Source organism: Hemicordylus capensis, chromosome 2, assembly GCF_027244095.1.
Source record: "Hemicordylus capensis ecotype Gifberg chromosome 2, rHemCap1.1.pri, whole genome shotgun sequence".
Taxonomy (NCBI): Eukaryota; Metazoa; Chordata; class Lepidosauria; order Squamata; family Cordylidae; genus Hemicordylus; species Hemicordylus capensis.
The window spans coordinates 294,362,326-294,386,657 of NC_069658.1; the positions used below are offsets into that span (position 1 = coordinate 294,362,326).

The 24,332-nt window shown below is 42.4% G+C and overlaps 1 protein-coding gene across 4 annotated transcripts in view; it reads right to left on the reverse strand.

The window, feature by feature from the left end:
* Nucleotides 1-12,862, reverse strand: part of SRGAP3 (SLIT-ROBO Rho GTPase activating protein 3) — a 289,377-nt gene extending 276,515 nt beyond the window's left edge. For 2 of the 4 annotated variants that reach the window (XM_053303033.1, XM_053303034.1), the window contains exon 1: nt 12,060-12,862. In XM_053303033.1, coding sequence (XP_053159008.1) covers nt 12,060-12,126 — 67 coding nt within the window. In that variant the 5' untranslated portion in view covers nt 12,127-12,862. The remainder of the gene's footprint in view (nt 1-12,059) is intronic. The other 2 variants (XM_053303031.1, XM_053303032.1) reach the window with 2 other exon arrangements.
* Nucleotides 12,863-24,332: the final 11,470 nt, after the last annotated feature.

The following is a 24,332-nucleotide window of genomic DNA, read 5'->3' on the forward strand; positions in this document are numbered from 1 at the left end:
AGTTGGCAGCAACCACAGACGAACCTCTCAAGATGATCTTAATAGGCGGTTTGGCTCATGGTGAAGAAAACATTCTCTTAAATGCCCAGGGCCTAAGCTGTTTAGGACTTTATAGCTAATAACCAGCACCTTGCATTTTGCCTGGAAACATAGCAGCAGCCAGTGCAATTCCTTCGTTACAGGAATAATATGGTCTCTCCTAGATGACCCAAATTACTCCTGTGGTTTTCGGTACACAAATCCCCCATATATGGTTGTGCTCTTCACATGCTCTGTGGGTAGTCCCCCATATATGGTTGTGCTCTTCACATGCTCTGTGGGTAGTGAGAGGAGTTTGGAGGAGGATGGAAGACTAAGTTTGTGTGCATCTTGTGTGTCTTTTTCACTTCAAAAACACTAATTCCACAGCTTTTAGAAGCCTTGGGTAGCCTTTGGTGTCCCCAAGGTGCCATTCACTGCCTTTTAGAACCATTGCTCTTGAACCTTTAGAGCTCTGTGTGTGTTTCTAGGGAGGCTTCCCAAGCTGGTGGGAGCCCTTTGGAGCTTTTCCTCTGCCATTCCTGTGGAGGTACTTGGAGGCATATCTTGATGTACTGTGCAGCCCTGGAAAGATGCTAATTTTATAACTTTAATCTGTTTAATTTTAATTTTTATGAAATTCAATTTAAAAATTTAAATTAAAATGAAAATTTAAAACTTTAATTTTTATCTTGATAACTATAGTACTTTATAACAGCAGTTTATTTAAATAGCAATTAAAATGTAATTATCCATTAAAATTCATTTTTAAGTATGTGCTATATAGTACCAACAAAAAATTGATTTTAAGTATCCATTCCAAGTTGATTTTAATCATCAGTTACTGCTCTGTAGCATACTTTATCACTGGGTGGGGGCATGCTTAATTACTGTACTGCACTGTATGTCATCATACACATTTTTCCTTCTTCCACAGTCAAGATGAGCAAGTGCACAGCAGAGCACTCTACTGAGGGGAGTGGCAAAAGGTCTTCTTGGAAAGTGTTGCCCTTGAGCAAGACGGTGAAGCTGCTGGACATGCTGGCTCATGGAAACAGCATGTCATCCATTGTACATCATTATGGCAGTGAGTCCATTGTCTGCCTCATAAAGAAACGCAAAGCCAGTATCTGTACAAATGTGGTAACTGACTTATCGCAGTCTCAAGGTAGCATTCCATCCACATGAGCCCCACATGCAACTGATGGGAAAGGCCCTCACAGCCATAGCCCAGAGAAAGAGTGCTACTGAGCAGACCAGTAATCCACAAGGAAGCACTAGAGCTCTACAAGTGGTAAAGCAATAGGAGGTGGTCAACCCCTGCTAACTGGGCAAAGATGCACCTTTCAACGTGGTGATTCTCTTCATTTAGCAGGGGAGGAGTAACTGGTCCTATCCACCCCCAGCACAGCACCTCCAGTGACTGTTGCTGGTATCCATCTTATGTTTCTTTTTTAGATTGTGAGCCCTTTGGGGACAGGGATCCAGCTTATTTATTATTTCTCTGCGTAAATTGCCCTGAGCCATTTTTGGATGGGCGGTATAGAAATCAAATAAATAAGATGAGTGGTTTCCAGGCGAGCAGGGGCTGATTCGGGTTCAAGCACCGTTACAGCCTCCACAACATAAAGTTGTCATAGAAAGTTGCATCAGTGGACCATAAGGCAGCACAATGATATCCAGTGGAGTTCCAGAGGCTGATTGGGTCTGGAGGGTACAGACCAGAGCAGGTCTTCAATGCTGATGGTACGGGCCTGTTCTAGAAACAGAAGCCATCCTGCTCCACCAGCGAGGAAGAACGAACTGCTTTGAGTTTCAAGGCATCCAAGGCCCATCTTGGCTGCGTTTTTTTCCAAAATGGCCACCATGCATGAGCAAATGACCTCTGCGAGGCCATGCATGCATGCATGGTGGCAGCCAAAATGGCCACCATGAGCCTTTACGGAGGCCTGAAAGGGCTGAAAATACTCGACATACCTAGCTGCAGTGGTGATTTGAGAGGCCGGCAGGGGTAGGGGGGACCTTTGTGGACCCCCCCCCTTCCATGGCCTAGAGGAAGCCCCCCAAAGGGGCTACAGGTATAATTTAATTCACAACCTGTCCAGAGGTTCAGTTCTGGTCCGCATGGAATCGGGGGGGGGCGGGTCCGCCAGACCAGTCCACACCAGACCACACATCCATAGCTAGAAGTACTCATGTTGTGGTTGCTTAATGAGGACATTTTACAATTCGTGAATTTTTATTTGTTATAAGTGGAGCATAGATAGGAACATAGGAAGCTTCCTTCCAAGTCAGACCATTGGTCAATCAATCATTCATTCCAATTTTAGTATATGTGCTGCAAAAGCAAGCACATTGGTCCATCTAGCTCAGTACTGTCTACACAGACTGGAAGCAGTTTCTCCAAGGTAACAGGCAGGAGTGTCTCTCAGCCCTATCTGGAAATGTCAGAGTGGGAACTTGGAACCTTCTACATGCAATTGCCCTTCCTAGAGCAGCCCCATCGCAGGAAGGGAATATCTCATAGTGCTCACACATTTAGTCCCCCATTCAAATGCAACAAGGGTGGACCCTGCTTAGCAGAGGGGATAATTCATGCTTGCTACCATGACCAGCTCTCCTCCTTTGAGAAGCACACTCCTGTTGTAATTGCTTGAGGAAACCCACTTACTGTTTTAACCATGTAGATTTTAATTGAAGAGATTGAAGACAATAAGAAAATTGCTATTTCTGTTGACTTTTGTACTACTTCAGTATAAGTGGCCCAGGCTGCAAATTGTTTTTAAAAAGCTATGTAACCTGGCTCACACCCACTTTTGAGATTCCCCCCAAATGACTTTTAGGTTGGCTATGGACCTGCCAACCCTACCTCATTGATCTAGCTGATAGACCAAGGTCTGAAGGGGACCTTCAAGTCTTATTACACTTGCTGTACCTTCAGGAGGCTGCTGGATCTCATGGAGGCTGATCCCTTCTGTTGGTCAGTGATTGCTAAAGGAGCGACATAGCACTGCAGACTTCATAGAGAACCTTGCGGCATCCATTTCAGAGATCAAGCCCCATACATGGAACATAATGTGGAAGAAGCTGTGGCCTGGGAGAGTCACTTCTGCATCTACTGCAGCCATTCCCTCTGTGGCTGGTGAGGTACAGCAGATCACTAACCTTTCATGAACTGCTGATGGGGAAGGCCTGGAAAACATCAAGCCACACGAGGTGGAGGAGCTCCTCCAGTCCCATCAGGAGGAGCTCAAGAGGAATAACTGGAGGAGGAGATGATCCAGGCAGCTCCTGAGAGTGAGGGAGAAGAGGAGGAAGAGATGCTCCCCAAGCCCTTCACCATAAAGCGTCTCTCCAAGGTCCTGCAGCTGGGGATTACCTTGACTGACCAAGTGTTTCAACCATTCTGATAGAGTGTAGCATCAAGTTCAAAAGGCAGCTGGAGACTGCTTTGCAACCCTACAAGAACACATACTGGGGCTCTGCAAAGCAAGACACCATCACCAGCTTCTTTGTAAAGGTAACTACACCCACCACCACAGCTGCAGAGTGGCAGTGGCCACCATCACCAGAAAGCGAGACATGCACTTTCACCAGCTTCGAGGAGGAAGAGAATAATGCTGATGACAATGCAAGGCCTGCTGCTGCTAGATGAACTGTGCTCCAAGCAGAAGATAGGAGATGGAGTCTATGTTCTCTAATTTTTCTCATTTGTGTTCGGAATGAGTTTTGTTCTGGGCAGCGGTATCAAGGCTGTATATGTGCACGTGCATTCAGAGTGGGGCCTTCCTGATTCAACCTGAGAGGGATCTAAAATTAACTGAGCGGACATCAGATGATGTGTGAGCGTGCGCACATCTTAGAGTGAAGTAATTCCTTGTGTGCATTGACTTGAACTAAATTCTGTGCTGCCTCTTTGGCCAACCTGCCAACCAGTCAGGCCAGGACTTGGTGCTGCCAAGTGTTGGTCTTCAACTGTGGGGTGTGGAAACTTCACAATTATGCATTACTGGAGGAGCTGGGGGCCACTGCTGGAGCACCTGGGGAGTGGGAGAGTTGAGGTGGCCCAGGTGCAGTGCTGTGATTTTTTTTCCCTGGTGTGCATGTGATTTTTTGGATGTTTTCTGGGGCTCCAGAACCTAACCCCCCTAATTCCCATAGACTCAATGTCTTATCTGCAGTTGTAGGTGGGAACAGGATTTAAAATGCTGTATTAGCATTTTTATTTTCAAACCCTTTTCTAATGATGCCTCTCTCACAGCTGCTGAGCACCAAGTCAGCACTTTCAATGAGCTGGTTTGGGCAAGGACATTTAAATCAAGGTGGATAAGAATAGATGGTTTAAATAAATGGTTTTTAAAATTAAATTTCCCATTCTCATGTAAAAAAGATATGGTTAAAGTTAAATCTCATCACAAACATGCACCACCAACACTTACAATTTCCTAAAAGTGGATTAATGACTATCACACACATTGGGCTACTCTCAAACCAAACACAGGCATTCATCTCAATGTCATCTCATGAAAATTGCTTTAGTCTGCCCAGCAACTACCAGTTTTTGCTTCTGGAAATTTCTGGGCTTTGTTTGTTTCTAAGCCAATCTTTCATGTGCAAGAACACAGGATGGATAGTAGGTTGGCCTTTTTTGTGGCTGGGTCAGGTCAAGGCAGTCGAGTTGAAATAGACATACAGGTGAAACTCGGAAAATTAGAATATCGTGCAAAAGTCCATTAATTTCAGTAATGCAAATTAAAAGGTGAAACTGATATATGAGACAGTATAAAAGTATAAGCATGCATATGTATTCAGTACTTGGTTTGGGCCCCTTCTGCAGCAATTACTGCCTCAATGCGGCGTGGCATGGATGCTATCAGCCTGTGGCACTGATGAGGTGTTATGGAAGACCAGGATGCTTCATTAGCGGCCTTCAGCTCTTCTGCATTGTTTGGTCTCATGTCTCTCATCCTTCTCTTGGCAATGCCCCATAGATTCTCTATGGGGTCAGGTCAGGCGAGTTTGCTGGCCAGTCAAGCACAGTACACTGTATACTTTTCGGAGATCCGATATTGTTCTATTCTACAATCCTTGTCTTCTTAGTTCCATGTAATATTCTAATTTTCTGGGATTGTGGATTTGGGGTTTTCATGAGCTGTATGCCATGATCATCACAATTATAACAAATTAAGGCTTGACTTATCTCGCTTTGCATGTAATGCATCTGTCTCATATATCAGTTTCACCTTTTAATTTGCATTACTGAAATTAATGGACTTTTGCATGATATTCTAATTTTCCGAGTTTCACCTGTAATATAGCAAAGGAGACTGAATAGAAAGACAGTAGAGGAAAAGAGGAACACATTATTTAATACACAGCTTCCTGTATTGCCCCACATTTTGCGACCAAAAGAAGCTGCAATAGTTTTTTGGTATAAGAGACACCCTATTTGGGAATCTTTTGAAGGAATGCCTTACCAGGGTAAAAAGGAAAGTGTGTCAAGTTCAAGTACAACAAGGACGTGCAGGGCAGCTTGACACAGGTTTTGGCTTAAGAAAGCAGATAGTAATTTAGAAAATAGTGTGTGCTAAAAATCAGATTATCTACAGAATATAATACCCTCTTAGATGTTGAACACTATTGAGTTGTAAATTAACATGTTTTAGTTACCAATTTGCACTACCACTTAAGAAATGTGAAACAGTAATCAGTGGAAAGTTTTATTTAAGTCATTGATTTAAGTCAAGGTTTATTCCTGGTGATTTAAAATCACCTTGATTTGAATCAATCCACCCCAAATTAATCTAATCCTTTAGAATGAAGATCCAAACACAAAGCAGCTAAGTGAAATGCTGTTATCCATATTAACACCTCATTGTGTGATTAGTATCCTATTTTGACCCATTTTATTCTAGTCCTAGCTCTGCCTTATCACACTTCAGTCCTGCTCAAATTGGATTTTATAGTTTCCAGTTGACTGAGCAGCTCTGCATTTTCCCTCCAGTCCTCCAGTAATCTCTAGTAAACCAACACATGTCGTAACAACCCTGTTTCAGCTTCTATTGGCTCAGGTTCTTTAGCTTCTTGACCCCTGGCTCCTTCTTGGACTATGTGCCTTGGGTTGTATGATTCTGCTTTTCTAGTTTCCAAAATTTAAAGATGGCTCCACTCACTGATTGTCAGGACAACCTTGACCCTGCTGCCTCTGACAGCTCCATCCCAAAGCTCTTAACTAATCTGGCAAAGGATGCAGTACAGTGCCATTTCAAATACAGTTAGTTTCCGTGCATTAGATGATGATTTGTTTGTAACTTCGCTCAAATCCAGACTATATTATGCAGCTGTGTTTATACCTGGAGGTAAATTAGTAAGTATAGTATATGCCCTTTCTAGAACAATTCAAGCTTTCCTACCCAGGTCTTCCTGTATTCTGTACTGGACTGTTCACTTTGGATCAACTACATTGTAATTTGGGTGCAGAGTTTGGCAACACCATGATCAAAGACCATTAAACAATCCTCCCCAAACTGTTTTACTATTCCTTCCCCCCATTAAGCACAGTGTCTTTAAAAGCAGTCTTGTGAATCCTGGAAACAAAATAATTAGTTATTTATGCTTACCATCTTAGAATTGCACAGCAGGGAAAAATCTGATCATCCCATCTAATCCACTATAGTGAGACAGCATTCTTTAGGCATTAAGGCACATTTGCCCTCCCATACCAAGGAACTAATGTAACTCAGACTACCACCAAAAGACACAGTGAGTAAGGCACTTTTTGTCCCATTTCATTTCAATCATTCATATCTTAAAAAACAAAAAATGAAGAAGCCATCACCACTACCACTCAACCCATTACTAATGTTTTAAAAGTTCAAAATCAATCTGAACTCCAAAACTCCATACTCATACCTTCAACGGCAGGAGACATCTTCAACAGCCTCATCCAAAAATGCTCAGAATTGTCAAGCATTATCTATACGTATCTAACTGACTCGTTTCTACATGTGCTATAAAATTTCCATTGGAAATCACAAAGCAGTCTTCTCTCATGAACAGGCCAAGAACTGATCATCTGGAAGTGAACAGTCTGCTATTCGTATATGGTTCCTAGGATTCAGCTCAAGGAGACTGCCCATATAATGTGTCACATCTGAGGGCAGACTGGCAAAAGTTGTGACAATGAGAAACGAAAGGAGGAAATGCTAGTTGAACTCTGACATCTCACTCATGTCCTTGCTTTAACATAATTTATTAAATCGTCATCATAAACCAAGGTAAGATTTGTCTTAACCTTAGCTTGTTGCCTCTTTTACTAGCCACTGGGAATAGTTATCCCCATCAACCTAAATCCTACCATCAATTCTACTACAGTTTTGCTGGGAGTTGCACTAGGTCAAGCATGTCAAACTGTAACCCTCCAGCTGTTGGCCTACAACTCCCATCATCCCTGGATACTGTAATGCCAACAACTGCTAGAAGGCCACAGTTTGACACCACTGCTCTAGGTTCTTCACCACTGAGCCCTTTAGTGGGGGAAACCATTCCCCTTTCATCAAATGCAACATTGAGCATATTACTTCATCCTTTCCCTCTTTCACTGAAAAGCAAATTGATTTGCAAGTTCCAACTTGCAAATATTGACAGACGTCTTTATTCTTAACTCAGTCCGACTCATTCCTCCACACTCTACCCTACCAACCACAGCCTGTGTGTGCATGCACCATCCCAAGACAGAACTGTACCTAGTTATCTCCACCCCAGTACAAAAGACACATGGCAAAATTCCCCCTTTCTACACAAATTATTGAACAAGAGACCTGTCTGTCACTCTCTCTTTCAAAATTCTAGAAGTATACAGAACTTCTGGAATCTGGAGCAAGAAGTAAGCTTTAGTTTACTTTAACATTCTATCCAAACTAAGTGTATATGGGCACAAGCATTAGAAAATGCAAAGAAGCAACTCAAGAATGAGCATGTATGTATGTCTCACACACACACACCACCAATCCTGCTGGCAAATTCTTCATTCCTTTTCAGCCAAAATAACAACCCAACTACCAATGAGGACAGACATGAAGTGAATAAGAGACTCAATGTGATGAGTCAACAGCTGTGGCACATCTAATTGGGGGGGGGGAGATGTGGCCTCGAATAATCGAGGCAAATGAATATTAAACTGTTTTAGAGCAGTCCACTCACATAAGCACAGGAAGAACTTCATATTGTGAGCCATACTACAGTCACAATTACTACAGGAAAGCAGTTTAAGCATTTCACTTGTCATGGCAAGGGCAGAGTTTTCCATTGCCTAGCCATAGGCCTTAACACAATTGACTGTGAGAACTAGAGTCCTCACGTTTAGAGTCTCCTCACCTCACCAGCAAATGCCACCGATATGGCACACATATACAGAAATGCCAATAACAGGGTCCTCATTTGCACATCAAGCCTTCACATTAGACATTTTTAAGAATAACATTCATAGACTCCTATAGTAACACTACTGTACATACTTCCCCTTTGAAGCCTTCTCTCTTTCTGAATGGGAAACCGCTATTTTCTTTCTTCTAAGAACTTTTGAAGGTCTAGTCACCATAACAATAAAAGTAACTTCTTGTTACAAGTAAATAAAACAAAAAATACTATGTTTGGTAAGACTGCTTTTTAGCCAGTTATTTACAACAAAATGAGTTAACAGCCATGTTGTCCCTTTAAAAATGGCTCTTGAGAGCCTTACAACTAATGCTAGATATTCCAGAAATATCTAAATACAGTTCAACATCAGACTACCAGTGAGGAAGAGAGCCAAATTTAAACAGACAGAGGTACATCCAGTTAGCCAGATCTCAGCTCTTATTACCATAGCATACACATCCTATAGAAAAGACATGATTGTCCATTCTCTAACGAACATTAAAGATACAGCAGTGATGTGTGAGGTTTCTAGGAAACTATTAAAAATGTTTTGATGCCTTGCAACATAGACTGATCTAATTTGGCATGTCTGGCATAGTGTTTGAAATACTCCCATGTTAGTTATATGTGCTATATGAATCTCCAAAGATTTGTTTAAAATTTATGTATGATAAGCACTTGAACTGAAATATTTGATTAGGGTTAAAAAAAAGTTGCAATTAATGTGCCATACAAGTTCAAAGTTATGCATGAGTTTTTACTGGATGTTTAAAGAAAATACACAAACATGTTTTATATAAACACTTCCAACCTCTACAGTTCAACAAAAAGAAATAGGACACCAGTCTGAGTGTTTGTTGGATGAAAAGCCAAAACTAATCACAGGTTGAAGATAGAACAATTTTAGCTCTGGTCGTGCAAGTCAACTCAAAACCAAGCAGGTGACTTCGCACACTTTATTTTGGCTTGCCTTATTGTGTGCATTTTTATTTTGCATGCACACACTTGCAAATCAAAAGGGCTGTGTGTATGCATGGCACTCACATGGTATCCCTATTCTAGGGATAATCTGGGGGGGGGGGAGTGACTTTGAAACTGTCCAGTTTGCTTGATACTGTATAGGTATCCATTCATTATCTTGCATTGTTTCAAACTGATTTTTAGAAACTGAAGATATTACACACAAAAAAGAATTGTTTTTTAGTAAGTAGAAATAGAAAGTAGAAGTTTTTCCAGTATGGAACCTTTTCCCACCACCACTTCACTAAACATTAGTATGGGGTGGGTGTGAATTTCAGCTTCTTAGTTCTAGGGCACAATATCAAAATTGCCCAAATTATACATAAACAAGATGATAATTGGTACAGCACAGTATGTGTTGTGACAGTCACATCACTGTTCAAAGCCAGCTATGAAGAGACTGAAATGCAGAACAGAACAAACAAAGGCACAAGATCAAAGGTCAATGCCCCCCCCACACACACACACCCAACCCCCTCCTCAGCTGTGGCACCTGCTCCACTGATACAAGAAGCAGCATAATCTATTTAAAGCATCTGGAACATGATGGGGTGGAATTCACCTTGAAGCTGATTCAACCAATCTTAGTTCTGCAGCTTAAGGAATTTGCTGGTTTTACTTCAAGCAGTACACTAAAGACCAAACACAATATTAAGAGTGCACTCTCTTATTAGAGGATAACATCGAGAGGAGATGTGCATACTTAAGTTCTATTTGCATTTTGAGAGAGAGAAACAGCATTCAAGTACAAGTATCCATTCTTGGTCTCAAAAATGTATAGCTTCTCTCTCACGGAAGGAACCACTGCAAACCATTCAACTACAAGTTATGGAGTTACTGCTGACAACAGCACATTATGGCAACAGCAGCACATTAAAAAGTTTCCTACAGAAGTTACTACAGGATATCCAAGAACAGAACTTTAAAAGGTAAGAAGTCAGTCGAATTCTACCTGAAGTTAATGGCAAACTTTCCACCAACATGGAAAGGTTTTTGTCGTATCTCAGGTCCCCCATTACAGAGTTGGCCTACTATAATGCCAACTCTTCTGTCACAAAGCATTCATCACAAGGGCTCCGATGTTTACTCACACTGCTAAGGCCACTTGGTTTAACACAACATCTTCCATGCACGGGTCACATGTACTGAAAAGATTGTAAGTTGCGAGGCTCATATAGTATTCTGAAAATTTAGCTTTTGGGTGCGGGGACCAGGATCATGGAAATATACCCAATCTTATTATGCAGGTTTGAAAAAGAAAGCTGAATTACAGACTTTTTCATTGTTTTTGCTGCGACAGACTAACTACCCCTCTGGAAGTAGTCACTTGGATAATGTGTTGCTGTGATTTTGCAGGGTTGAGGCCTTCTACAAATGGTACCACATTGGAACAGGATGCATCAACAAGGAAGAGACAGTGCCCAATGATAACTTTGCAATTAAAAAAAACCCTTTTGTATGTACTGCCTACAATATTGGCACTGCTCACCATGAGCACAAAGCATGTGCAAACCCAACCAGCCAAGTATTGGCCTATCAATAATCGGTGGATTAGGAAAGCATGAGTAGACATCGATACCTCATGTTGTATCAGTGCCACAGTAAAACAGTCATGATGTTAATCATCTGCACGTTTGGGTTTATGCATCAACTAGGCCTTGATTTCTCAGTGGTGGGGGCAGGAGGAAGAGTTCTCTACAAGATAAAATGCTTCCTAAGAACAAGGCGGCAACATAATTTGTGGGTTTTATGTTTTGCCAGGACTGCTGCTACATGGAAAAGAGAAAAATAGTGTGGTTATGGAATGGTGTTGGTGGGGGGAGCTATAGACTATCCTATTAAGGCAGAGCTTTCACCCAAGGGTGTGTCATCATAGGTACCAGAGTGGAAGGAGGAGGGCAAGCAAGCACCCAGTCTTTCACTGTGGGCTTCCTGTATGGATAACCAGAGATTTCAGCTCCTCTGGATTGCGTGACCTAGAAGCTAAAAAAGGCAACTAGGAATAATATATATGAACAAGACTGGCACGGACACACACACAGAGACAGACTTCCATCTAAATGCTGTTTATCATGAAGAAACAGCATCGCTTGAAGCAGTGTTCTACATATGGAAGATATGTACCTACATATACCACACCTACATGCTCAATATATGCTAACTGCTAGTCTACCCACATACTTATCTATTATGTACAGATGGATGCCCCCACCTACACTGAAAAGGAGCTTTCTATTTTCATCGGAGAACACCATTTTTCACGAGATTCATCGAGAAGGATACCTCGGCGTCAAAGAGAGGGTCTTTACTCACATACTGTGGGTTTTTTTGGTTTGTTTTTTTTAAAGCCACCATTCACACAACTGCAATGCAGCTTTTACTAACCCACAGCGATTCCTCCACACCTCCCCAAGCCCCCTTGTCTATAAATCAGCCGGGGCTTGCTCCGATGATCCCAGTATTTTCACAATAAGATTACCGATGCATAATAAGATTTATAACAATGAGAGGCCGATGAAGGGGTGGGGGAGGGGAGGAGGAAGGAGAAAGAACCAGCCTGAAAGTAAAAAAAATAAAAATTAGGAGGTAAAGCGTTCACTAACCTTTTACTTGAGTTTCATATTCTGCTATGATCTCTTTGTCTTTCTTGAACTTAGTTTGAGATGACATCTTTGGAAAGATCTACCAAGATCCCAGCGATCCTTTTCTTCCCCCTCCTCTCTTTCTCTTCTAGAATGGAAAAGAGAAGGGAGAAGTCCTCCACTCCCTCCCCAGCTTGGTCTGCTCTGCTCTGTTTGATCGCAGGGAGTCAGTTTTGCAGCTTTATCTGTTTCACTTTGTAGCAAAGATAAGACAGCTTCTCCTCCTCTCTCCCTTTGCACGAAGCTCCCCCTTCATTTGCCTCCGTCCGACGAGCTGCAGCTACAGCAGAGAACCTGGCGGTAGAGGTTGTATCTATGATTTCTTGCCCTTGTGCGAACAAGCTGAGTGAGTGAAGGATAAGGGGCGCGAGGAGGGCGTGTCACCTGCGCCCAAGTGATCTTTGACGGGGGGGGAGGGAGGGAATGGTGTTGGAAAAACCCCAATAAAGAGAGGAGTCAATAAATATAGTCAGACTCGCAGGAGCCTAGCAAAGCACCGAATGCACACGTAAGGGCCCCTCCCTCCAGTCCTCAGCATGTAGGCAAGCCCATGGCAATCGGCAAGGGAAGCTCTCTGGCTGGAGTCCAGACGGTCAGGTTGCAAAGAGAGCTTGCATTTGGCATCCTCCTCCCGGACACCCCCGTCCAAGCAGGCTGGAGACGCCGACCACAAGGGGAGGAGGGGAGCGCGCGAGGCCGAAGTTACTTTGACTGCCGAGCTCTGCACAGCTTGTGCGCCGAGTTGCTTTTGACTGCAGGCTGGAATTAAGTTGGCCCCACGTCACGCACAGGCACGCCCCGCCCCCCGCATTTTGTAACAACTGACACATTGTAGCCTGCAGGACGCTTCAACTCACTGCAAGAGGAAGAGGCAGAAAGCGCTAGCCCCGCAGAAGGGGCGGGGGGGGTGGAGGGGAGGGGAGAGGAGAGGTGCAAGACGGCGCTCGGGGGCGCAGCCGGGAGAGAAGATCCATTGGAGCGCTCTGCAGTGGTCCGGCAGGGGCACGCCCATTGGTGCTGGGAGAACAGCGCCCCTGAGCTGCAGCTTCTCTCGCGCGCGCCGTTGGGAATCAAATTCCCTGGCTAAAGAGAGCGAGAAGCAGATTAGATATCGATTTTCCCCTTGATCTCATTATTGACATGGTAGGTTGTTGGCGCTGGACAACATTTCTAAGTTAGCTTCATCATCATGGAAACTTTGTTGCTGTAGTGGTGGTGGTGGTGTGGTGGTGGTGTCGTTTTTTAAACTCACACTGCACTTTGGACAAGATTTTTTTTTAATTGAACCAACAAACTACCAAAGCATGCAGTACGTTGCCAAAGCACAATTATATACAAAGTGGTTGTTTGTACATGATATATCCACAAAGATTTACACACAAGGATTTGGAAACCCACAAGGTTATGAAGTATATGCAGGCAGTACTGTAACTAGGGGATGGGGGATTACAAGGGACATCAGGTAATGCGGGGAGGGGGGCTTAACATCCAACGTCTATTTCCATAATTTGTCCCATTGCTGTTTAGAAGAGATACTCTTGTCTTTTTGCACATAACTATACAATCTTTTCCAGAAGAGATTTACTGTCTCATCCACATGAACCTCTTGGTCGCGTCTTCCCTCCCTATTCCTATGCAGGAGCATTGCATAAATGACATACAGGTTTACTAACCTGATTACGAGAAGGGGAACATTCCAATTCCCAAGTATGAGGAATTGGTTGCTATCTGTTCCGTCCCGTTTCCTTGAAGGTTTCTTTCTGGGACCTCAAAAAGAGGTTCTATCGCTCAAACCCAAGGTTAGTTCTTACCAAGTCTGTTTTTCCAAATCAGGACACTCTAACAACTTGCTTACTCCCTGCCACACTCGTTTGGCTACCATACACTCTTTTAAGAAATGTGAATGGGTTTCCCTGAATGTTTTGCCTAGCTCACTAGCTTTCTGTTTGCAGGTGATTTTAGGACACTCTTGCTGGTCCTCTGGGAGCCATGGCTTAGCCACATTAAGTGGTAGTACTTGATGGTATAAGCGCCACCTTGTTTCCCATAAATAGAAAGGGACTTTTTTCTCCTTAAAGAGAGTGATAGGGTGATCGGGTTGCAACAAGTACTGTGAAGTGCAGTGTTTGTAGCGTTTACGTTCTAAATCAGGTTTTAAGAAACCCACTTCTAGAATCTCTCCATAAATTGTTTTCCTTAGCTGCTTAACTGAGGAGGATCCTTTAAATAGATCCGGTTCAAGCTTCCATTTTTTAAGTGTGAATAACAAATCTCTCAAGTAGTCCGGGTGTTCTCTTTTTAATACTTGTGTGATATTACTGTATTACTTGTGTGATATTACTGAGGCATCTTTTAAAGTGCTGATTCTTTTATATTTAAAAGGGTAAGAGCAACTGTTCATTTTTCCAGTGGTTGTTGCTGCTGAGTGCCTTGTATTTCTTTTTAGATTATGAGTCCTTTGGGGACAGAAAACAATCTTGTTTGTTTGTTTGTTTCATTTATATCCCGCTCTTCCTCCGAGGAGTTCAGAGCGGTATACTTGGTTATTCTTATCCTCACAACAACCCTATCTATCTTTATAAATCTCTTTTTGAGAACTTTTGTTGGAAAGCTGTATATAATTAGTAGTAATTTCTTTTCTATATTTATGTCATTATTTTCCATTAGGAAGCTGCCATATACCAAGTCAGACCACTGGTCCATCTAGCTCAGTATTATCTACACAGACTGGCAGCAGCTTCTCCAAGGCTGCAAGCAGGAATTTCTCTCAACCCTATCTTGGAGATGCCAAGGAAGGAACTTGGAACCTTCTGCATGCAAGTGCATGCAGATGCTCTTCCCAAAGCGGCTCCTTCCCCTAAGGCGAATCTACACTAGCAGGGTAGAACATTGTCAGTTAGTTGTCTGCCTCTGCCCCTCCTCCTGTTTCCCACATTCCTACCAATTCTGGCTTTAACCACATCAAATGTTGTTATTGAACACTCCTGGTTTATCAAACCTCTGCAGTAGTCCCCTGTCCTATGCCAAGACTCCCCTAGGGCTTGAAATGAAGAAACAAGCAAAAGAAAGGGATGTTTACTCTAATTTACTGTAATTTTAAGTGTCATCTGCTCTCTGGACTGGTGGTTAATTAGTCACTTTTAAAAATAGTTCCCTTCCACAGAATGTACCCCTTTAATTTCTTGGTGGCAACTTATGTACACTTTACAAGGGGTACACCTTATTGAACATTGCAGGACCTTACTTCCAAGGAAACATGCATAGATGGTGTTGTTGAGTCCAAGCATTTTTTTTCTTTTTTAAAAAAATTGTTAAATGCTACTTCTGTGTTCTTTGATTAGTGAGGGAGAGAATAAGGTACAACACTAATACTGCTATTATTTTTGTTTCGACCATAGGCTATAAAGGAAATAACTAAAACCATATATACATTTTTGTTTCTTGTCTGGATGGGATGAAAAATGGATGCATAGCAGACTCTTGTAAGAAAACAGTAACATCCAAAGTTCAAGTAGAAAGGTTTCGAGGTTTCTGTACATGCATACATTTCTGTACATCCATTGCTTTCATATCTATTTGCATTTGTGGTAATTTTGATTTATGATACCATCACCCTCCTTGCACCTTACTTTAATGTATGCTGAATATTTAATTACTACTAAGCCAAGCCTGAAAAATCACAGCCCATATAAAGCAACCAAATGTATACAAGTGAACATTATTTTGGTCATATATTAAAGTCTGGCATAAAATACTCTGTGGCTTTGTATCCTGTGGCATCCCAATATGTAAACACTGTTGGAGTAGCCACATGACTATTAGGAAAAGGGAAAGATTTTGCAGGGGGAGTGTAACCCCCATCCAGACCAGGCAAATATAAACAATGGGGCAATTCTCACGACCAACAAAAATCGGGCTAGGAGAGCCTAGCCCAATTTTTGTTGGTCGTAAGAACCACCAGGCTCGCAGCCGAGCCCGGTGGTTCTTGAGCGGGTAACCCGCCCGTGAACCCTGCTAAAAAGCAGGTTTGCGGAGCGAGCGCTCCAGCAAACCTGCTTTTTAGGCTTGTGAGTAGCCGTGGCTTCACGCCGCGCCTACTCACGAGTAGACCCCCGGCCGAGAGGCAAAAAGCCGCCTCCCTGCGCACTCGTGCAGGGCATACTGGGGCTTGCAGGGGCTGTGCAGCGTGCGCTCCCCCCACCCCCCGCCAGCTCCATCACGGAGCCGGCCATCGTGTGGACGGCCGATCCGGCTGCCCCGGGCTCCCTTCCCGCTCACTGGTAAAAACCGGGTCTCACTGATCATGAGACTCAGTCCACTCTCTCACATCCCAACCCCCCACCACCAGTCAGTAAGGTAAAGTAAAGTGTGTCGTCAAGTCGATGTTGACTCCTGGCGCCCAGAGCCCTGTGGTTTTCTTGGTAGAATACAGGAGTGGTTTGCCATTGCCTCCTCCAGCGCAGTATGAGATGACGCCTTTCAGCACCTTCCTATATTGCTGCCGCCCAATACAGGAGCTTCCCATATTTTGGGAAACACACCAGCGGGATTTGATCCAACAGCCTCCTGCTCTTTAGGCAGGTTGCTTCCCCACTGTGCCATTAGGTGGCAGGTTTACTATTACATGACTATTAGTTGGTAATACATTCCCCCTTTGTTGTGAGGTGTACCTCATTGGATTATTGTGCACTTCAACTTAGTGGTGGGCAAACTCTCCTCAGTTTGATTTGGAATGGACTCAGTATAATTATGACCTTTCTCAGAAAGTGTTTTAGGAAAAACTTGTCTGTTTCTAAGAGTTCTTGTTACTTAATGTGGCGCTAAGCTCTTGTTACTTGTCATTTATGCTGCCATGTGCATGCAACTCTCACTGATCCCCAGGTAATGTAGTCTCCACCACCAACCTCAACAGAGATCCACTTGGAAATTCAGCCGCCACCACTGCCCCCTACCAAACAAACATACCTAGGAATTAAATAATGATTTAGATGTGGACAGGAGGCCATTAACCACATAAAATGTTTGCAAGCAACAATGGAGATAATTTACTCAGACAGAACAGATACCAGGCAAAAGGCTGCTTAATCAAGAGGTCTGGTCACATAGTTCACAGCAATCAACCAGAGTTTCGTCGAGAGTAAGAAGTAAACTTTAAAGAACATGTAAGTTCTACAATTCTAGAAAGCTTTGTAGTTCACATACAGCAATCACAGAGGGTTTCAAACACGGGACCAAGGGTTTAACATTACTTTTGCACATGCACTTACAATAGAACCAGCTTTGTAGAGAATATATCATTTCACAACAATAAACAAGAGTTCCAAAAAGGGCAAAAGGTGATTTATTATTAAATAACCTTTGTGCATGCATCTGGTCTGCTGAACATGAGCCACCCATGCAAAGAATTTCACAATTTACATGCTGAGCTAGAGCAGAGCTTTTGGAAAGAATAGCAAAATTTGTGTTCCAAATTATGTCTAGAGATGTACGTTTTGGGCGGTATAAAAATATGTTAAATAAATAAAAATAAATAAATAAATTAGATAATTATGAACATTGGCAATATCTCTTCACATGTTGGAAGGCCTCAGGTTTGACCTTTGGCATCTCCAATTAAAGGACAGTTCACATAACAGGATTTAGGAAACCTGTGTCAGAATTCAGCTCCTAGAGAAGGGCCTATAGCTCAGTGGAAGAGCACATATTTTGTACGTAGAGGGCCCCAGCTTCAATCACTGGCGTCTTCAGGTAGGGCTGCAAATGACTCCTATCTGAAACCCCTGCCAGTCAATATAGACGATACGTACTGTAGCTAAATGGACCAATGGCTTGACTTGGTATGAGAGCTAGAGTTGATAATTTGGCCTGAATGGGCCACACACAAATGTGACTCAGTATATATAAACAAGTTACTTCTTCAAACTGCATATGTGAGTCATTGGAATTTGTTGCCACAGGATATAGTGAAGGCCACCAGCTTGGATGGCTTTAAAGTGGGGTTAAACAGTTCATGGAGGACAAGGCTAACAATGACTACTAGTCTTGATGGCTCTGTGCTATCTATATGTGCAGAGACAGTATGCCTCTAAATACTAGTTGTAGGGAAGCAACAGCAAGAGCAGGATCATGCCTTCATCTCCTACTTGTGGGCTCCCAGAAGCATCTGGTGGGCCACTGTGGGGAACAGGACACTGGACTAGATGGCTTGATTCAACAACACTCTTCTTCTTATGTGTTATTGTGAGTACAATTTTTAATGTGTCAGTGGTAGGTGAAAGTAATTCTATAATGTCTCATAGCAGCTTGATGGTGTCAACATGCCTTCATGTCATATCTGGGAAAACAAGTAACACTTTGATATGACTTGCCATGGATCCTGGCATTTCTTGAAAAGTTTCCCTTTCCCATTTTAGCCCAAATTATGGTCAACAGACTATTGCATGTTTGGTTCAGAAAAGATACCACTTTACAGTGTTGAAGGGTGTGGACCTTGTGTTGGTGGGCCAGTCAGTAAAAGCTGCACCAATCTGGTCCACACCCTTCTTAGTACCATGGAATGGTATCTTATCTGAACAAAATCATCAGTATCTTATAACTCTCCAGTTCAGTTCTGGTACAGACACTAACTTTAAAAAATGGTTCAGTAATCAGATCAGACACTTATTTATTTATTCATACCACCTGATATGTGTATCTCTAGGTAGTGTACACAATTTAAAATACAACAAATATAAAACAAAGTAAAAACAATTTTTAAAATTCACATAATAAAAAGTTAAAACAAACTCATGGGATAAAAACAATTCATCAGTTTGCAATTAATTTCATTTAAAAGCCTGAGAAATCAAGTGTGTCTTGAGGGTCTTCTTAAAAGCAATTGGAGATGGAGATGCTCTTATTTTGACAGTGAGCATATTGCAAAGCCCTGGGGTCACCACAGAGAAGGTCCAGTCCTGAGCCACCCCAAATGAGCCGGTTGCAACTGGAACTCTTCAGATTATCTTAATAGGCAACAGAATTTATGACAAAGAAAGCACTCTCTTAAGTTCGTTGGACTCAAGCTGTTGAGGGCTTTATAGGTAATAACCAGCACTTTGTATTTCACTGGGAAACATATTGGCAACCAATGCAGTTCTTTTTAAATTGGTGTTATACAGTCCCTTTGGGCTGTCCCAGAGTCGAGTCTGTCTGCTGCATTCTGTACCAATTGTAGTTTCCAACTATGTACAAAGGCAGCCCTACTTAGAGTGCATTACAGTAGTCAAGCCTGGAGGTTACTAGCACATGCACCACTGTTTTAAGGTAATTTACCTCCAGAAATGGGCATAGCTGACCTATCAGTAAAAATGGATAAAAATCACTCTTGGCCACTGCTTCAACTTGAGAAACGAGAGAGAGTTTTGGATCCAGGAGCGCTCCTAAGCTACATATCTGATCTTCCAGGGGAGTGTAACTCCATCCAGAATAGGCAGATCTAAACCATCTCTCAGATCCCAACCCACCACAGTCAATATCTCTGTCTTATTTGGATTCAAGTTCAGTTTGTTGTCCCTCATCCAGCCCATTACCGCTTCCAGGCAGGCATTTGGGGAAGTTACACCATTTCTTGATGAGGTCAATATGGAGAAATAGATTTGGGTGTCATCAGCATATTGATAACAGCCTGCACCAAACCTCTTTATGATCAATCCTAGGAGTTTCATATAGATGTAAAAAGCATTGGAGACAGTATGGAGCTTTGTGGAACTAGTTCTGGCTTTGCAGAGCAGCAGTCTCTAAGCAACACCATCTGGAATCTAACAGAGAGGTAGGAATGGAACCATGGTAAAACAGTGCCGATCCCACCTCCCTCAGGTGACCCAGAAGGATACTATGGTTGGTCGTATCAAAAGCTGCCTAGAGATCCCAAAAGATCAACAGAATCAGATTCCTTCTGTCCGGCCAACCAAGAAAGTCTCAACCCCATAGCCCACTCAAAAGCCAGTTTGGAATGGGTCTAGATAATCTGTATAATCCCAAACTGCCTGGTGCTGAGAGACTACCACCTAATCAATCACCTTGCCCAGTCATGGAAGATTGGAAACGGATCTGTAATTAGCTAATTCTGAGGGATCCAATGCAGGTTTTTTCAAATAAGATCTAATAATAACCTCCCTAAGACAAGGATGCATCCTGCCCTCCCTCAGAGAAGCATTGCTAGACCTCTCTGATAATACAGTTACCAGATGACATAAGCCAAGTTGGGTATGGGTCAAGAGAACAGGTTGTAGCACACTCTGAAGCAGCTTGTCCATATCCTCAGGCATCACAAGCTGAAAATGATTCAGTCTGATCCCATAAGAGGAGTTGTTGGACACCTCCCTAGTAGACTCTGCAATAAATGTGGAATCCAGTTGGGCCCAAATACAAGAGATGTTATCTGCAAAAAATCATTGAAGACATCACATGAGTGACTGATAGTGCCAAGTGTAAATTCAAGAGGGAGGGGCACATACTAGCCCCCTCACAATCCTAGACAACTCCACTGGATGTGAATTTTCAGAAGAGGAACCACTTGAACAGGTTTTGAGATATTTCTCGCATAATAATACAGTGATCCCTCGACTTACGAACTACTCGACATAAGTATTTTTCGAGTTACAAACGGCAGTTTTAGATCCGGTTTTAGATGCGGTTTTTTCGACTTACAAATTTTTAGATGGGGTTTCCTCGACTTACAAATTTTACATGCGGTTTCCTTGACTTGCCTGCCTGTTTACTGCCTGTTTATTCTTGAAAAGAAATGTTCCTGTGCAGTTTGCAAGCCTTACTGGGGGTCTGGGTCTTTTTTCTAGGCTCCGGAACGCATTAATCCGTTCCCAATGCATTCCTATGGGAAACCGCTTTTCGACTTACGAACTTTTCGACTTACAAATATGCATTCGGAACGGATTAATTTCGTAAGTAGAGGGACCACTGTATCAAATTATTTTGCTTACAGTGCAACTTTATAAAATGAATACAATTTTAAGAGAGAAATACTTACAAATGTTTAACTGTTTGTTTGTTTTAAAACATTTAAAAGGGTTTTTTGAGGACAATATAGCAGGAGACAAAACAAGAAAATATCCTGTTTCAGATAAGTGAAAGAATGGTAGAAAGGAAGAATTTCAGTGCCAAGGAAACACAAGAAGCTCCCAGCTGCAAATGTAAGAATCCTCCACACTGAAGCCTTGCTGCTAGGCAACAGTCTGTGGGTGGGCAAGGCTCTCCTTGAGCACCAAGAGAACTACCAGTCCTAGGCCCTACCTTCCTGTCTCTCCTGCTCCTCCTCCTTTTCAGATGGCTGGATGGGAAATTTCTCCTAATATAGCTGGAAATTTCTCCTAATATAGCTGGAGCAGAAAGGGGCCCTTACCACCCCTCTCCCCCACAAAAATTCCCTGATCATCGAACAATATTAAACCAGTGTTGACTCTGTGTGTTTGATTCCAGTTCAGATCCAAGGCAATCCAAGATATTTTAGATTAATTTACTTAACTTTAACCTCTTTGAATCAGTTTTGGTTCAACTCCCAGGCCAGGCCAAAATATACATACCCAAAAGGGTATGTATATCTGGGAACGGGGGGGAGCACCCCCTCACCACACTGGTGACCAACTCCATGCCTTTGCTGGAGTTCAGCTCTCCAAAAGATTCAGATACCCATGGCTTTCATTTACAGCAATGGGTCACAACTCCTCCTGTAGTTGTGCATCAGTGTGCCTCTTTCAGTAGTATTACTCCTTTATCTATATCTTTTCAATAAAATAGGAGAATCAAGAGCATTAATGACACTGCAGATAACTAAGGAGGCCATTGCTCCAATGACCAATTAGCTGTTTTGCAGATTTAGCATCCAGTCCTTCATCCCATCAGATCTCAAGGATGAGACTATATAGCTCAGTTCTGCTTTGCAGTAAAATATTTAATCCCCAACACCTACAAGATCTCAGAAACAAGCAGACTCCTGCTAGAGAACAGTTGCCCGTCCAGGTGGACAACATGGAGCTAAATGGAACATTCATCTGACACATATAAAGCAGCTCCTTATTTTCTGCATGAAGCTATGCTGTCTGATGAGTCATTTCTAGGTCAAGGTTTGCTAAAGGGTTAGGGATTCCATTGTAACACTGGCTGTTGAAGCAAATAATGGGAGAACGAAATTGTGTCTGAGTACTCAAGAACACTTAAACCCACATTAAAACCTCTTATTTTCCATTGTTTTAATGGCAACTACTTTAAAGACATAGGGCTTATTGAGACAATCAGTCTAGGGTGCCTCAGCTGCATTTTAGCCTTAATGGGATAGCTCTGAAAGTCTTGATTCGAAGGCAATAAGATCTATCAGGAGAGCCTTGCTGGATCAGATCAAAGATCTATCTAGTCCAACATCCTCCTTTCCACAGTAGCCACCAGGTGCCTCCAGGAAGCCTACAAGCAGAGCATTAAGGCCATAGCCTCTCCTGCTGATGCTCACAGCCATTTGTATCCAGTTGCATCCTTCCTCTAAACCTGGAGTCTCCATGTAGCGATCTCCTCCTCCATGAACTCGTCTAATCTTCTTTTAAGGCCATGTAAGCGTGTGGCCATTACCACATGCAGCGAATTCCATATTCACTCACCTACCTATCATATTTCTATACTGCCTGATATATACATCTCTAGGTGGTGTACAAATTTAAAAATACAACAAATATTAAAACAGTTAAAATCTACAAAACAAAACAAGATCACAGATAAAAACACATTAAATAATTTAAAATGTTTCAGTTAAAAATCTGAGAGAACAGGTACACCTTGAGAGTATTCCTGAAAGCAGATGGAGAAGGAGATGCTCTTATTTCAACAGGGAGCATATTTCAAAGCCCTGGGGCAGCCACAGAGAAGGCCCAGTCCCGAGTCATCACCAAATGAGCCAACGGCAACTGTAACCTGACCTCTCCAGATGATCTTAATAGGTGACAGGGTTCACAACAAAGAAGATGCTCTCTTACCCTGGACCCAAGCTGTTGAGGGCTTTATAGAAAATAGCCAGCACTTTGTATTTCACCCGGAAATATATCAGCATCCAGTGCAATTCTTTCAAAATCAGTATTATATTATCTCTTTGGATTGTCCCTGAGACCAGTCTGGCTGCCGCATTCTGTACTAATTCTGGTCAGAGGCGTATCTAGGGAAAATAGCGCTTAGGGCAAGCACTGAAATTGCACCCCCTGTCTGACACCCATCTTTCAGATAACTTTACCATAATATCAGTTCAAAAATACAAGTCAAGCTCGTTAATCTTTTAATATTTCAAAAGCTATTTAGCAGTGGACGTAGCCACACCAAAAAATGCTGGAAAACTACAAATTTCAGTATGCTGGGGCTCATGAAATACCCAAATACTATGTGGAAGTGTACTTGGAAAACTAAACAGAAGTGCCTGTCTAATTCTCTACTATGCATTGTAGCATCACTATTACATAAGTTTTAAAAATCAATGGAGAATTTGACTTTTCCCAGATACTCTGAAAATAATTAAAGGATATGCAGAGTAAACTGTGTCACTGCTTGGAATATATTCTAGAATTTCAGAAAGACAGTTAAAATGAGAGAAAGAGAGCAAGAAACTCCCAGTGGGCCTTAATACGAAGGATTTCACATTGATTCAAAGACAAACTCATCATTAATAGTCATATTATTAAGACATCACATTTAACTCACTTATCACAAGAAGCAAAGTAAGAGCAAATGAATACAATCCTAGCTCATAAGCGTCAGCTCAGTATTCACAAGCCCTGATTCTCTGTACATAGTGCCAAACTAAATATGTGTACAGTGACTTATATTATATTACATTTTTTAAAAAGTTTTTTTACCTGTAACTCCTCTGGGGACTTCTTAAAGGCTGTGGGGGGGGGGTGTCTGCAAATGTTCCCCCTCCCCCCACTGGCCTCTAGGGCCTTGCAGGGACCATTTGAGCATGTGTGGTGGCCATTTTTTAAAATAAATTTTGTTTTAAAAAAATGGCCGCTGGAAACAAAATGGCCACCGTGAATGCTCACATTGCCTCTGCAAGGCCTGGCATGGCCTAGGGCATCACAGAGGCCATTTGAGCATGCACAGTGGCCATTTTGTTTTTGGCAGCCATTTTAAAAAAAATTTAATTTTAAAAAATGGCACCTCCCCTTCAAGTGGTGCCTGGGGCATGTGCCCTGCCTGCCCCACCAT